General features: G+C 38.7%; 1 protein-coding gene across 3 annotated transcripts in view; it reads left to right on the forward strand.

Moving 5' to 3' along the window:
* Positions 1–17,311, forward strand: part of FBN2 (fibrillin 2) — a 277,965-nt gene that overhangs the window by 197,587 nt on the left and 63,067 nt on the right. For all 3 annotated transcript variants that reach the window (XM_037509420.2, XM_037509419.2, XM_054694452.1), the window contains exons 21-28: positions 3,671–3,808; positions 4,305–4,355; positions 4,855–4,980; positions 9,521–9,748; positions 10,541–10,666; positions 14,221–14,349; positions 15,119–15,244; positions 17,028–17,153. In XM_037509420.2, coding sequence (XP_037365317.1) covers positions 3,671–3,808; positions 4,305–4,355; positions 4,855–4,980; positions 9,521–9,748; positions 10,541–10,666; positions 14,221–14,349; positions 15,119–15,244; positions 17,028–17,153 — 1,050 coding nt within the window. The remainder of the gene's footprint in view (positions 1–3,670; positions 3,809–4,304; positions 4,356–4,854; positions 4,981–9,520; positions 9,749–10,540; positions 10,667–14,220; positions 14,350–15,118; positions 15,245–17,027; positions 17,154–17,311) is intronic.

A 17,311-nucleotide genomic window follows, 5' to 3' on the forward strand; every position in this document is an offset into this window, starting at 1 on the left:
TTAGTTTTTGCTTCATCATAAAGACTTCTATTATTTTGACCTTTACCTTTATGTTTACTAATGCAAACAGAACAAAGACTTTATATTTCAAAGTCAATTATGTTGTACAACTAAACATGTTTTTTCTCAACCAATGTGTTATATGACTTATTCACATGATAAAATTTGATATTGCAGCCTACAGCTGCTCAGAAAGAAATTTACTGAATATTTTGAAATTTTAGACATCATTTGCCTTTTTTTCATTAAAACCAGAATTATGATTTTAAAAGCAAAAAATCGTATACACCAGAAAAATTGTGAATTTTTAAAATATGACTGTCAGTGGCTCTAATCAGTGATTAGCTTGCAAAGGGTTCTTTCTTAGGATTCAGGTCTTTAAGTTTAGAACTGAATAAAAATTCCCTGACATGATTTACTAATTTAAAATAATGTTAGAGCCTATGTAAATTAGTTAGCTATTGAGAATATTTAGAGATTTAGAATTTGTTCTGCAAACTTCCTAAATGCAAATTAATCCTAAACTATTCTGTAAACTGCTTGAAAAAGACTATTTTATTCTGGTTGAAGATTATGAAATGTAATGAAACCGTTATTTTGGTTAATCTTTGCTGAATAACACTGCTCACTTCTATTGGCTGTATGTGATCCAGACCAATTTCCCTCATCCTTGAGCTAGGTCTTCATTCTATCCTCAAACTACAGGACACAAGGAGAATGACCTCCCTGTATTCAAATACAGGAGCTATTCTCTTTACTCATTTCAACCTATCAGCAGCATTTGGCACAATCATCACTCATCCTTCCCCAGAAATTTTTCATTTCCATCCTTCTCTTTTTTCCCAGCCCATTTACTCAGTTTCCATATTCTCCTCCCCTCCAAAATGAAGGTCAGACCTTGGATTATAGTCTCTCTGTCGACACTTACATTTAGATGCTCACTATATTGACACTTAATTTGTCTCTCCATCCTCAACTATTTCACTAACTTCAGACTTGTATTTTCCAAGTGTCTGCACAGTGTCTCTATTTGGATGTCTAATAGATATTACAAACTGAATGTGTCCAGAACACAGCTGCTACCTTTCAGCCTAAATCATTTCTGCCTCAGCAAATGCTAACTGCGTTTTTCTAATGGCCAATCCCCAAAACTTTGGGTACATTCAATCTCAGTAAATCCTCCTGATTATACTTGAAGTTCATTCATATTTCAGCCACTTATCATCACTAACAACCCTAATCCTAGTCTCCAGTATTTCTTTTCATAATTACTGTATTTGTTTTCTCATATTTTCTGCCCTACAATCTATATTCCCCATAACTTCCAGGTAATCCTTTTAAAACATACGTCAGAACTTTTCTGGCATGTTTAAAATTCTCTTCACCCAGGTTCCCTTTCATGTTTTGTTTCCTTCCTTTCTCTAGTCAGGTTATAAGTCAGTACCTCTCTAACCACCCAAGATAAAGTAAGTCTTTCTCCCATTTATGCCCTAGAGACTGCTTTATTATTTTCAGAGTTCTTAAACAACCCCTGACTATGTAACTACATCTGCATGGTTTGTGTGTGACCAAAAAAAAAAAAAAAAAGAGTAGGAGACGATGGATACATGTGTGTCAGTGCATTTTTGTGATTTTTATTTTAAAAAAAAATATTTATTTATTTTGCATAGAAGAACTGGGTTGTCGGCCAGAGGTGTGGGGCATAAGAGGACTAACCAGAGACAGAGTGGGGAGCAGAGCAGCAGATTTCCTGAAATACACAGCTAAGGGGAGCTAATGGGCGAGAGGAGAGGTCTGCTGCGCCATGTGTGCGTTTTCTCCCTGGTGGGGGATCAAACTGAAGCCATCATGGTGTGCTCTGTGGTGATTGTGCTGAGACTTAACCCCTAGGCCACCTGGGAGAGACCCCATTTTGTAATTTTTAATTGTTGATACAACACCAGCTTCATGAAGCATGGTGTTACAGAGTGAGGGCTCTGGAATGAGAGTAGGCTGTTTTGAATCTTGATGCTGACACCAAGCTAGTTGGGTGATCTTGGGTAACTTTGTTGGCTTCATCTGTAAATCCCTTGTGGGGTTGTTTTAATAAGTATATAAGCTAATACACGGAAAAACTTTACAGTAGTGCCTGTTAATACCTCAATAAATATTTGCTGATTACTAATTACCAAAGAGTCAGTAATTAGTCTCCATTCTTAAAAGACCTAATTATATTGTAGCCTTGCACAAGCATCCCCTTTCCTCTATATTATGGAGTTTATTGATGTAAGCCTTTAAAGAGCCTGATACAAATGCTGGTGAGCAAGTCTTTTTCATCTGCGGGTTGAAATTACCCAATCTGAATCTCCAGACTGAAAAAAGCAAAGTGTCTTGTCTGTCCCTCCTCCACATACTTGGCCTGTAAGTTTCTGTATCTAGTCAAGGACCGTTGTTTGGTTTTAGCCCTAAAGGAGATGGGTTGTAGGTAATTTTCCTCTTACTCGCTATTGCGTTCCATAGGGAATCAGTAATTACAACTTCTCCCTTCGTAAGCTTGGTTCCACATGGGCCTGTCGGTTTCACTGTAAATCCCTCTCTGTGTTTCTTGTTTTGTTTTGGTTTTATTATTGAATTTAGCAGTAAAATGTTATCTGCCCATAGCATTAGATGAATTTTTTCTTTTTTGTTTTCCAAGTCTGTGCCACAATATGCAATTAAGGTTTTGTTAACTCCTTTAACATATTTCCTGAGGAGCTTATCAAATGCAGACTCCAGGCACACACCTGGAGACTTAAATCTGCATGTGAACAAGAGCCATGGTGATACTGTGTACACTAATTAACAGTCAAGATTCTAGAAGGAAAACTTGATAAATGATTTATTTTACCCAATTCATATTTGCCATGTCAACTTTGACTGGATTCCTGTCACGACTTCAAAATCAGTTATTAACAGTTGATTAAGAAGGAACTTAAGTTTGATATGGAGGCGTAGACTAAAAGTTAGGAGTTGTTGTCACCAGGTGGTGGGCTTATAGGTGCGTTGCTGTTTTTTTTTTTTTTTTTTCTTATAGGTGAGTTTTAAAATTTCTTTGCTATTTCTTCAAACAGTTTAGCATAAGAGTGTGTTACTTTTTGAACTAGAAATGAAAGTATATAATATATATATGAAAAGAACTGAAAGAAAATAAATCAAAGATTTCCCTGTATGTCCTAGTGGTGGCTTCATAAGATGTTATTTTTCTTTATCTTCCAGACTTATTTTCAACTTATTCATCAAATAATTATCTTCAGTTGGAGAAAAATACTGGCTTCTCTGTGATAGAACAGAAGTCACGTGTAGTGTATTTGGTGATGAACTAGAAAAGGAAATTAGTTGAGGAATTTTATTTGATAAAAATCTTAAACCATTTATCATAATAAATCTTACAAATATTTTTTCATTTAAGTAATGACCTTGTCATAGTGAAGCAGTATATTTGTAAGTCCTAGCAAAAAATATTGAGGAACAGCAGCTGCCTCTAGAATGCCGATAGATACTACTGTATCAGTGACAGTACCATGTGAGATATATAGTACAATATTTGCCTAACATGTATACAGTAGAGTATATTTAAATGATGTATATGTACATGTGCTCACATCTATGTGTACATAGATGAGAGCTCCTTATCCTTATCTTTCCTATTCAGACAGCCTGAAAGGGACCTGTTGGCTCAACATCCAGGACAACCGCTGTGAGGTGAACATCAATGGAGCCACCCTGAAATCAGAGTGCTGTGCTACTCTCGGTGCAGCCTGGGGGAGCCCCTGTGAGCGGTGCGAACTAGGTAGGAGAGTTTCTGGGCTTCTTGTTGGAAAACTCCCTCAAGGGTGAATATAAGACCACTTCCCTCCCTGCAGTGTTGTCTTTTCTAGTGCATTTTATCCACTTTTTGTACTGGGTGTTTGGTGTGATTCTTTTATAGTAAACAGACCTCCTGAATAGTCTAGACAGGAAGGGAACCTGCTAGGATCTAACTACCACATAATACTTTTAATATGTGGCCCAATAGAACATGGTATCTCTTTCCTTTAAATCTTATTTGTTTACTTATCATTCAGTTGGCAATATGAAAGCAAAAATAAAGGAATTGTAGGAAAAATTATGTTACTCTTAATGTGGGTCGACACTGAGGAACTTACCACAGCATGTCTTGTGCTGCATGGAACTGAACAGAGGACAGCAGAATCTTTTTTTAAGATTCCACTATATTGCATCTCGTACTTTACACAGTTGTAATTTCTTCTGTAATCAGATGAAAATGTATCCTGTCATTCTCACAGATACAGCTTGCCCAAGAGGGTTTGCCAGGATTAAAGGTGTTACTTGTGAAGGTGAGTGTATCTTGGATGATACTGTAAAGCTATAGGGCAGTAACTAAATTAGCTTTTACTCTCACACTGTGAAGATATTCGTTATTTTCAAAAACTTTGAGGTTTCAATAAAAAACTCAGTGTAGTCAACAAATGTTTGAGAATACTACTTGTAAACAGCTCAAAGTTGTGCTCTCCCCGCCCCGACACACACACACCCCATATCTTCTCTTTATGCTGTTGAGTGAATTTTCCTGAGGATATCACTAGTCTTTAAGGCACAGAACAGCTGGCACAGGAGCATGTCTGTGCTGTTTCATGGAGGGACAAGGCTGTGGTCATTTTCAAATTTTCACAGCTTGTACTTAGGAAACCCAGAGGCTATGCAGTGGACTATTTCTGCTTAATGCCAGTAATCCACACTGTGTTGCAGATTGAATATGTTATATAGGAAATAAAACCATATCTACTTTTCTCTTTATAACATCTTCATCCCTCTGCTTGCTTCATTTTCCTGCAGATGTTAATGAGTGTGAGGTGTTCCCTGGAGTTTGTCCAAATGGACACTGTGTCAATAGCAAGGGATCTTTTCATTGTGAGTGCCCTGAAGGCCTTACGTTGGATGGAACTGGCCGTGTGTGTTTGGGTAAGATTCATGCCCTCATATATGTCATGCAGGAAAGTAGTGTGAAATTTTCTTATTCTTTGGATACTGACTAGTCCAAAACAACTGGACCTTTAGCTGGAAAAATTGTCTTAAATGAGATACTTTATGGGGAAATCACTAAAGGATATGGTTTTTAAAAGTGAACATATTTAAGTGATATAGTTTTTGTATAATACAGGAAACTAGTACAACTCAAATATTTGTCTTGAAAGTTACAATTTCTTCAATCAGATATTTTGGGCAGTTTCAGTTTTACACACTGAATCAATGGAATAAAAGACCTATGTATGCTGAGCATAAAAGAAAAATTGGCAACTAGCATTTGTAGTTAACATTTGCCAGCCCTTCTTAGCTGTGTGCTTAGACAAGAGAGTGGGGAAAATATTGAGCATGTTATTTTTCCTCTGAAATACTGTTTGATCCTGGTCCTCCCTTAGCTACCATTCGGGTTTAATTTTCCTTAATCCTTTATTTCCTGAAGATCTAAAATATGGAAGCTCTTTCATGTATTATAGAAATACCTGGTTGGCCTTATTTTTTTTTATAAGTTGTATTTGATTAAATTTGAGTTTCGAGATTGAGAAACAAACTTCTAATAATTCTGCATTGTATCTAAATGATTTATTTACTTAAAGGACTTTCTTACAGTATGCTATAAAATAGTAAGTTTTTCATTTGTAAAATAACTTTAAATAGGTTTACTTTTAAAATTTAAGCTTGTATACAAAGCATGAGAATGATAGGGTTATGTTGTTTTTTTTTAAGATTTTTTTTTAATACAGGAACTGGGGTACAGGTCAGAGGCGTTGGAGGGTGAGAGAATTCTCCAGCAAGAGCGGGGAACAGAATAGGCAGACGGACTGAAGACACTGGTGAGGGGAGGGGAGCAGCGGGTGAGGCAGGAGAGGTCTGCACGCCATGTGGATTTCTCCCTGTCTGGCCGGGGAACGAACTCATGTTGTAGAGGCTGCGGACAGCTTCACAGTGCAGTGCTCAACCCACTGTACCACTAGGGAGGTCTTATAATTATATTTTTTAAAGATTTATTTTATTTATACAAGAGCTGGGGTATAGGCTAGAGGCGCAGGAGGGTGAGAGGATTCACCAGAGACAGAGCAGGGAGCGGAACAGGCTGATGGACCGAAGCACTGCTGAGGAGAGCAGCGGGCGAGACAGGAGAGATCTGCTGCTCCATGTAGATATCTCCCTTGCCGGCTGGTAATCAAACCCGCGCTACAGAAGCTGCGAACAGCTTCATAGCACTGTGCTCAACCCGCTGTGCCACCAGAGAGGCCCTCATACAGTATAGTTATTACAATTCGCACATATTTCATGTTTTTTTCCAGCATATATAAATTTGCATACGAAGTATGACTTTAAAATCATATGGACTTTTTTAGAAATTATAATATCCAGAGCCCAATAACTATGAAAAATTGTTTTCAGATTTTTATTGTTGTATTACATACAAATTTTAGGAAAAAGTAAAATATCTTTTGAATATGACAAAATAATAGTATCAGTATAATCAAATGACTAATGAAATCAAATTGCCTTCAGTAAGGAAAGGATATGAAAGTATATCAATTTTTTTGTTTTTGTTTTTTTAAATTTTTTAATAATTTGTTCATTTTTTACATCATTGTTCAGTTTTAAACAATATTTGCTTCCCCCCACCGCCTCAGGTGTTGTCCCCATAGAGTTTCCTTCACCAATGCACCCGTGCATCATCACCTCAGTACACTGAGCTCCTCCTTCCCTCCCTCTGATCCCTCTCCCTCCTCCTCCCCTGCAGGATGTCTCTGATTTGTAATTGTCTGTTTTTGATTTGTTGTGTTTGTACTGCTATTTTTTTACACTGATGTCTTATTTAGTCCCCTGTATTCTTGCTATAAATGAAACCATCCAGTATTTTTCTTTCTCCTTCTAGCTTATTTCACTGAGGATAATTCCTTCTAGCTCCATTCACGTTGCTGCAAATGGCATGAGTTTATCTTTTTTGATTTCTGAATAATATTCCATTGTGTATATGGAATATACACATATCTTCTTGATCCAGTCATCTATTTTGGGGCATTTGGGTTGCTTCCAGGTTTTACCAATTGTAAATAGTGCTGCTATAAACATAGGGGTGCAGGTGTTCTTTTGAATCAATGTTTTTGTGTCCTTTGGGTAGATCCCTAGGAGTGGAATTGCTGGGTCATATGGTAGCTCCATTTTTAGTAGACAGAGGAACCTCCAGACAACTATCAAAGTATATCATTGATGGTGAATTGTCACTCAGCAAAAAAAATAACAGTATCACTTAAACTTATACCATTGTAACTTATACCATTTGTAATACTTAAGAAAAATACTGGCTTTTTCATCTTTTTACTTTGAATTATATTTGTACTACTTGAATTATGCTACGTTAATTTATTATGGCTGAAAATTGAGAAAGTTTCAAGAGATTGCCGTATGAAAATGTAAAATTTTCTGAGACAAGTACAGGTAAAGCTCTGTGATAGAAATTGATCTAAATCAAAGGTCCCACACCCAAATACCTGCAAGGACAAGTTGACACAAATGAGTGGTAAGAAGGAATTGCAGCAAACTGTAGAGTACATATACCATCCAAAGACTTCCAGCCTCATATTTAAGTTTATGTGCAAGCCAAGCAAAACATGCGCAGGCCACAGATGACCGGTACAGTGGGTATGTTTTGAATCCTGATGTTAATATTGATGTGGCTCTCACTAGTAAAGAAAGACTCATGATTACTCTGTCAAGCTATCCTCACTTAATACTGTCGACATATTTGTGGAAATTTCGACTTTAAGTGAAATGACATATGATAGAAGCAATTTTATCATAAACTGATATAAATTCAGTTCCTACAGAAACATAACCAAACTTGTAAAAAAAAAAAGTCAAACAATTCTAATATTGAAGAGTAATTTGTATTCATTTTCTAGCTCTCTTCTAAGTTGTGGTTGTGGGCCTCTGGGCACACAATACACGCACACATACTCTTGCTCAGCCTGGGACAAGTTATACTTGCCCATTCACCTCAAGTGCACATCTTTGGGATGTGGGAGGGAACTGGAGTAACTGGATCAAAGCCCAGTGGACATGGGAGACATGCAAAGTCCACGTAGACTGTGTCCCTATGGTCAGAATCCATCCCGCTCTTCCCCCCAACATTATACCATTATGTTGTTTGAGGACCTGTGTATTTAGTTTAAGTGTTTCTGTTTCAAGTAACCCAGAATGGCTTCTTGAGCAAATTTACCTCGGTGACTTCACAAACAATTGGACTCCGGCCAGAATTCTCAGGCTACCTGTACTTAAGTAAAATTTTCACATCTTGTTAAGATCCTTACTTCCCTGGTGACAGTGTTGGAAGGAGTTGACTGTAACTGAGACCAGTCCCTGGCTCCTGTGGTAATGAGACTCACTGGATTTCTATCACACCTACACTGGCAGAGAATGTGGCTTTTTGATTGGTGTTAATGCCCATATGTAAAGCAGAACCACTTCCTGTGAATACCTGTATTTAGTCTCCCAAATCAAAATGAAAACTTACCACAGTATTCGTTCTTTAATAGGACATTTTAATTATAGTACTTGGAAAGATATGTTATCCAAACAAAAGGAAGTTTCTAAAATTGATGTTACCTTTGATTGAGAACTTGAAGAATCAATATTGACATAAACCTAAAATAGTAAACACATTGATTGATTTACATTAATATTCCCATCAATTATTTCTTTTTCTCTAATTATTTCTTAGGGCAGGATTTGATGTTTTGAGATGTTCTTATCAAATGAAAAATTTTATTTGCTTAAAGAAAACTTTCCTAACTCATAATCCATATATGCAATTAAACAATCAAGTGTTGGACTGTAGTTTGACCAACAGTTTTGTTGGCTAATAGATAAATGTGGTATTTATAGACTTGCTAACTTGACTGTTGATTGATCTTCTAAGGTCCTGGCTAGCATGTCGACACACTGGTATGTTTCAATGTTGAAGGGGAAATGTGACATTGTTACAAACAGTTTAGCCCCTTATTAGGGTAGATTTACATAACCCAGGGCAAAAACCATGATGCAAAAATTAAATTGGCCAAAAAAAATTTTTAAATACAGTTAACACTTTTTCCTTTTGTAAAGCTATTTTAATAATTGTACCAAATTGGATCTGATAGTACTGCTCACAAACTACTTTAAACAATTCAGTGACAGGAAGAATCTGTCATTAAAATTATTTTACTCTTTCAGAAGTGAGCAATATACCAGATGGATTTTAAGTCATGATATTAAGGAGTTTTTCTCCCTGATACTAAAGGAGGACCCTTTGCTTTCTTTAAATGACTGTCTTACGGGGGTCATTCCAGGAAGTCGGGGACTGTGTATCTCTCACCTTCAAGTGTGTCTTCAGGGCCTGTCATCTTCCCAGACACTGAGCAGATGCTCAGCACACAAATGTCCCATGAATGTTACAATCTCAAATGGTTATTTCTTGCTCCTGTAGACATCCGCATGGAGCAGTGTTACTTGAAGTGGGATGAAGACGAATGTGTCCATCCTGTTCCTGGCAAGTTCCGCATGGATGCCTGCTGCTGTGCGGTCGGGGCAGCTTGGGGTACCGAGTGTGAGGAATGCCCCAAACCTGGCACCAAGGAGTATGAGACGCTGTGCCCCCGGGGGCCTGGCTTTGCTAACCGAGGGGACGTGCTTACTGGCAGGCCATTTTACAAAGGTAACTGTCAGTACCACTAAAGCTCATGTACCATATTCTCTGGTTTTGCTTTAAACATTTTATTTCACACTCTCTTTGTTTATTAAGCATAATTTCTGGCCAGCATCATGGCAAGGAGTATACCCAGGAATATAAGTTAACCAATATATAAGATGGCATTGAAGTAAAGATGTAATGGTTCTGCTAATCCTGTTCTTATATCCTTCCACTCTACCTCTGCTCTCCTTAGTGCTGTCAGTCCAGGTGTAGCCCTAAGGCAGCAAAAGTCTCCATCCCATAGGGCCTTCACCAAACAAATGGTCACAACTCTTCATTAAAAATACAGAACCTGGGCCTCCCCGGTGGCGCAGTGGTTGAGCGCTGGGTTGCGAAGCTGCCCGCAGCCTCTGCAGCGCCAGTTCAATCCCCAGCTGCTCCCCGGCCACCAGAGGAGGGTCCCACATGGCGCGCAGACCTCTCCTGCCGCCCGCTGCTCCCCTCAGCGGTGTACTTCAGCCCTTCTGCCTGCTCTGCTCCCCGCTCTGGCTCTGGTGAATTCTCTCGCCCTCCTGTCCTTTTGACTGTACCCAGTGCTTGTATAAAGAAATAAAGAAATAAATGAATGAAAAAAAAATACAGAACCTTTTTCAGATTGAAATTGTTTATATGGCATTATATAAACATTCATCATTTTGATATCCCCTGGTTTTACTTCGGTACATTTCTTTCCATAATGCTAGATTTTTAACTTAAAATAATGGACCTACTCTTTATGTCAGCCAGTTCTCCATTCCCGCTCTGTTCTGCTTCTAGATATCAATGAATGCAAAGCTTTTCCTGGGATGTGCACCTATGGAAAGTGCAGAAACACAATTGGAAGTTTCAAGTGTCGTTGCAATAGTGGTTTTGCTCTAGACATGGAGGAAAGAAACTGCACAGGTAAGAGTATCCTTCTGATGTATGTGGTAGATACTGAGTTTTCCTGTGCTTGATTTGAAAATACACCTTCAAAAGCCCATCCTTTCACTGAGAACATGTAAATTTTCCTATTTCTTGTCCTTATTTTTAAACCAGCACTTACTGAGAGCTGCAAAATTGCATGAAAATGCTACTTGTTTTACCTATGGAAACAACTTAAAAATAGGACTTTTCAAAATATGGGAGTCCTAAAGTATATGACCATTAAGTCAACAATCATAAAAATTTGATGCAGAATTCTGCTAAAAATTTTGTAGTTTATAGTAGAGGTTATAACCTCATCTATGAAGTTTTCTTAGTAATTATGCTTCAGTCACTATCCATATCCTTATCCATGTCAACCCCTTTAGTTTAAAAAGATATGAAATTCTATTTCTTTCTATTAGATAATATAACAAATTATTGTGTAATGTATCTCCAGGATCTTATTTTGAGAACTCTATTTATTCTCATTCTTTTTAGAATTTTCTCTTTTCTTCTGCCCTCATAACTACTATCTCGTGGTCTCTGTTGACATGTCTATTTTGACTCCTTACCTTCTTATTCTGTCAGGTGTCACTGGATTCATTCATGGATCTGCCCAGCCTGGGATATGTCCAGAGCATTTCAGAACAGCCGTCTAGTCTTCTAAGGCTCCTCTGTCTTGTCTCACTGCTCTGTCTTGCACGTTATCCCAACTCCTAATGCCCTCACCATTCTCTCCAATCTGGCCTACTGAATTTTGCTGGGAGAGTCTGAGATCCTTAGACTCACCTTCATCCAGGTCTCAAAGCACCCTAGTAACACTCTATTCCCCTTTAAGTGTCACTTACTGAATTTCTCTCAGCACCTCATCTAAACCCCTTCTGAACTAGAGACCCTATCATCACTTATTACTCCTTTTCTTCTTTATTAAGATTAAAATTTGATCTCCATACATCCTCCTATCTTGAAGTAAAATATCCCTTCCTCACCCACTAACTCCTTCACTTTCAGAGACTGAGCTGTGACTCATATTCTTCTGCAGTTTTCAGTAAGCAACTCTTCTCTCACCTCCTTCCCTCCTTCTGCCCCAGGCCCTTCTCAGCATGTTCATCCCTATTCTCCAGCATCTCCCCCTCTTTCTTGGTTCCCTTCCCTAGACCTACAAATGGTTTCAAAATGTGTTCTGAGCCCTCCTTTTCTCTCAAGCTGCCATTCTGTTTTCCTGCTTTCACCTCTCATCTCTCTTTTTTAACTAGTTGTTTAGTTTAAAGTTAGAATTTCTATATAGCCTTCAAGGATCCGTTCAAAAGTCACCCTCTTCAAAGCATCAGAAAAAGCTTATATATTTGCCTTCTGGAAGCAGGGAGCTCAAGTGTAGATGTAGGTTCAAACCAGCTGCTAGCAAAGCTGAGACTTTACCCCTCTTCCTCTTGCCAGGCTTCTCCAGGCATGTGGTGGAGACCTCCCAGCCTAGCCCCTGATCATACTGCATTCAGCAACCTCTGCATCCAGGAATGAGTCACTAGGGACATGTTAGGAACCAGTTCCACATCCTCCTCCCCCTCAGATCCACTCTAGTGGTCATGTCCAGCCCTTGTCTCCAAATAAACATGGCTTGAGCCAAAAAAAAAAAAAAAAGAAAAAGAAAGAAAGTCTTAAATCTATGTGTCAACAAAACAAGCACATACCAAATATTGATTCAGTGAACTTATGAAGTGGCTTCTCCTATGCTGCCCGTTTTACAGTTAGAGAAATTGAGGCCCAGAGAAATTAAATGATTTTTCGAAATCCCTACACCCAATAGATGACAGAAATGGGAATTGTATTCAGGTATGATTCCAAAATCTGCAGTCTTCACCCTCGTAGCTCGACCACATCAGCCATAATTTGTCCCTGCTCTGACCCAGAACTTACTCCATGTTCTTCATTTGGGTCCTACCACCACTTCCTGGGAAGAAAGTAAAAGAATTAATATGCTTGTTAGTAACTGCTTAATTGAATCAGTTAATTTTTTTCAATTTTTTTTTCTTTAAGTAGTTTTTTTCAGTTAGATCTGTCACTGGGGAAATAAAGTTTAAAAGCTGAGGAAAAAAGAGCATATACAAGTTATCCACTGATAAATCCTGATAGAAAATCTTCACAATTGAAATCCATCAAATAAAAAATATACTGCCAAAAGCGTTTTTCTGCACTGTGACAGTTTTTTTAAAAAATAGATCATGTTTTCTTAGTCATATTTTATAGCTGTGACTTCTGTACTAAAAAAATCTTAGGTATGGGAAATGTCTAAAAGAATTCTGGTTTTGAGACTATAAATGATGCCTTAAAGATTCTTATTTACTCTAGTAAATAAAAAAGAATACATTAAACACATCATTGTTCTTTATTTTTAAAATTAGATCAGCAGTCTTTTCATATATGAATATAACACAAAACCACAAATGTGGAATCAAATTCCACAGCCATGCCCTGTTACGTGTGCTGGGTGGCTCAAGGTTAGGTGACCAAGTCTGCCTGTGAGGCTGTCTGTCTGTGGTGGGCCTGCCCCTTATTCAGAGACTGGTTGCTGAGAGTTGTTCCAGGGCTAGTGTGGTAGAACCCGCATAGTCTCTGTGCACCGCATGGCCAGTGTGTGCCCACTGCTTCCTCATCTGCCTCCTGCCTCCTTTGACTACAATGCAATTGCTTAATTCATCCTTTTGTTACCATTTGTAAGCCACAGAGAGAAACCCACAATTCCAGAATTCCTAAAGGCAAAAAAATTTTAAGTGCTTGAAGGAACTTCAATGAAAACAAACAAAAAAATAAATAAAAGTGGTATGAGAATAATGCCGAAGGATTTTGTTCCAGGCAGGTTTGCCTTGTGCAAGTAAAATTAAGTCATCATGTGAGAGTTTTAAAGCTGGATGCAGTTTCAGGGATCAGTCCAACCTCCTCACTTTACAACAATGGATCTGAAAGCCCAGAGGTTAAAAGACTTGATTCATGGTCACAACATTGGAAGCAAAGCTGTAGCTTGAATCCTGGTATCCAAACTCCCAGGCCAATCTCCTACTACATGACACTACCATCAGGAAGTTTAAAAAAAGAAAAGGAATAACTCAAAGGGCGATTTTTTCCATAAATTACATCAACGTCAAAATTTGGCCTGTTTGGGGGGCAGAGGATAGTAACACTGTTAGAAAGAAAAGTTTAAAAGCTAGATAAATCTGAATGATAAAAGATATCCCTGTGTACTGTATCATAAAAAAGAGAAAGAAGATGGCATTCATGATGCCAGGTTGGCAGGGAGGGCAGTTGCATGCTGGGGGTGGGCAGCAAGAGCTGCCTGTTGGCAGTTTTGACAGTTGGGGAAAGGAATGTCCTTAAAAGGCCTCTCCTGCTCTACCTATCTCCTGAAAATGTGTTCACATACGGCAAGCCTCTTGAAACCTTGAAAGCAAAATTTCAAATTTGCTGCACTTTCACTTGAAAGGCCGTATCCCTCACTATTCTTTTAACACCTTCTCATCTCATCTGTTTTTTGATTTCTTTTAAACCCTGTGCATTAGACATCGACGAATGCAGGATCTCTCCTGACCTCTGTGGGAGCGGAATCTGTGTGAACACTCCCGGCAGCTTTGAGTGTGAGTGCTTCGAAGGCTACGAGAGCGGCTTCATGATGATGAAGAACTGCATGGGTGAGTGTGGTCATGCTCTTCCTCGCCAGTCTGGAGATCCGTCTAGTGCAGACTTGTTAGCTCACCCCTGGCTTGACTCAGAGCTGTTAACAGTCTGCTTGGCAAGGAGCTGTTGTGAGAGAAAGAACAGATTTAAATGTCAGACAGGAAATCTGCTCCTCGATAGCTCTTGGGGAGCCCCAACCCCTTGGCGCCTTAGTGGCATTGAGCTATTGAGACTGGGTTCTGTTTATTCATAGAAATCTAAAAGCAATACAGACTAACTCAGGAGGGAGTCATTTAAAATGCATGACACTGTGTGTTCACCCCCAAATTTATATTCAGTCATGCAAATCCCATGTTGTTTTTCTTATTTGTGTGTTAATACAAATTCTTTTTAGTATTGCCAGACTTTTAGTCCACTGTTTCACTTTCAGTGACTTAAGGACTAACCTTAATAGGACATAATAGTCTGTCAGCCTAAGATTTTTCCTTCACCTGGGTTGGGACTATAGACAACAATGTATGGATGATATGAAACAAATATGGGTTATTTTCATCTCTTGTGAACTTAATCGTTTTACACGAGGTAGCTATAGAACACTTACTATTTGTCTGCTGATAATGGACAATTAGTAAATGTCTCTAGAGCATCGTCCTGTCTCCTATTAAGCCCATCTCTTATATTTGAGTCACACTTACCTCAGATAGCAATTCTTTCTTCCATGCTGTATGCGTGAATATTTTTTCTCAAGAGTTTTTTAATGGATCTCACGTTTTTACCTTTCAGACATTGACGAATGTGAACGTAACCCTCTCCTTTGTAGGGGTGGCACCTGTGTGAACACTGAGGGCAGCTTTCAGTGTGACTGCCCACTGGGACACGAGCTATCACCATCACGCGAGGACTGTGTGGGTGAGTTCGTCTCCTAAGCATGTGGGGTCACTCCCATCATCAAGGTCACCGGTCTGGTCTAACAAAAGTTGTTGTTTGGGGCACATGAAGCCTAGCTTATTATAAGTTGGGAGTTCAGCTGTGTCTTTAGAGTATGCTTCAGTGATACCTTCAAATAAGTCAAGTTATCCTGGTTACCCCCTTTTTTATTGCAAGCACACTCGAAAGGACCCTGCATGAGGGACTCTGCGTGAGACCCTGTACCACCCATCCTTGGAAGGGCTGCTTCCTGATGGTTCAGCAGGGGTTACTCTTCTACACAGAATCCACTCTGCATCTGTGTAGCTAACATTAGAGTCTACTCTCATGTACATGAACACGTGAGCTCCCCACACCCCCTCTTGTCCCAGAAACACTGTGGTCTCTTCACTGGCCCGGGGTCAGCTTGTCTTGGAGCGTTCCAACCTGTGCTTTCATAAATTTATAAGGGCCTCTGGGCTTACCATGTTCTAGCAGCTTGGCCTTAAAACTTTGAGTTCACCAGGAAATATCTTCACAGAAAATCTTTCTTGAAAGCATAAACAAATAAAACAATTTAAAATAGAGCAGACCACACACCCTGTTTGAAAACATCATTCGCGCACACCTGCCCATTATACATATGTTTATGAACCCTAGTTAAATTGTTTTGCTAATGTATTAGGTGAAACTTAAATCATAGACTAAACACATTTTTAAAAGGTGAATTAAAAAGTTTTAAGTATTTTTATTTCATTTTAATTCTGGTATGAAAAGCTTTTTCATGCAGATGATTATAGAATAGGTGTGTATGGTTGTAATGCGGTAATCAGAGATCTCTAAGTTCAGTGTCTTTTATTTTAATTAGTTTTCGCAGATCTTGTAGTTGAGAAATACCCCTCAAAAGAGCAATGTACAATACAAGATTTTTTCACATTTAGTGAACTACACATTTAATATTCACAGGTATAAATCTGTGCATCACTATCTTGGTTATTTTGAGAATTTGGGATGCAGTTGTCATTGTTGTCATTGATTTTAATCTTTTGTTGTGTCTGACAAGTAGCTCATAGGAGCCAAAGTTTTCCCTGTGCTGTTTTCTTGCTCTTCTCTTGTCTTTGCATGGTTGGTACTAGTTTGTTCTTTTTTAAGACACCTGCCCAATGTATAGACAGAATCTTTTGTGCCTCCACCTCTCCAGAGAGACTAGACACAGTTCATTAAAATAGATGAATAAGTGAAGGCCCTGTTATCAGAGGCTCTGTCTTGTGGAGCTGGCCGTCTTCCCTCAAGAAACTCCAAGTTATTAAGCAATACTTGATCATCTGACAAAAACCAGATGCGCATGCCAGTGTAAATTCATATACCAAGTATTAGCAATTCATATCCAAAATATCTGTGAGCTTCATTTCTGGCATGTGCTAGATGTCCCTGGTCTAATGTGCCCCATGTGGCTATTTAAATTGAATTAAAATTAAATAACATTAAAAATTCATTTCCTTAGCTATTCTATCCACATTTCAAGTGCTCATTGGCAGCTTGGTACTGGCCAGCACATATATGGAACAATCCCATCATTGTAGGAAGTTCTACTGGACAGCGTTGTTGTAAGTAGAAATAATAGAATTATAGATTCCAACATTTTTTTTTGAATGCCCCAACATCTTACTTCCCTGGAGATACCCAAAGCCCTTTAGATGTATGGCTCCAATGCAGCATATTCTTGATAGTTTCAGTGATATGGTTATTGCATAAAACATTAATTCTCTGTTTGTTTTCTGTGTAGATATTAATGAATGTTCCCTGAGCGATAATCTGTGCAGAAATGGAAAATGCGTGAACATGATTGGAACATACCAGTGCTCCTGCAATCCTGGCTACCAGGCCACCCCAGACCGTCAGGGCTGTACAGGTAAGGGTAGGCCAGGTGGGTCTGGAACTTGTTTTTCTCAAGTCAGTCTGGGACACCTTCCAGCAGTGATTGTACATATAATGAATCTGATAAAAGTCCTTTGTCCCAAAAAGTGAATGTAAGAATGAAGGCCAATCTCAAAGATGCTATTTTTGGCC

Source organism: Talpa occidentalis, unplaced genomic scaffold (genome assembly GCF_014898055.3).
Source record: "Talpa occidentalis isolate TD23 unplaced genomic scaffold, MPIMG_talOcc4v2.1 talOcc4.13, whole genome shotgun sequence".
NCBI classification, from domain to species: domain Eukaryota; kingdom Metazoa; phylum Chordata; class Mammalia; order Eulipotyphla; family Talpidae; genus Talpa; species Talpa occidentalis.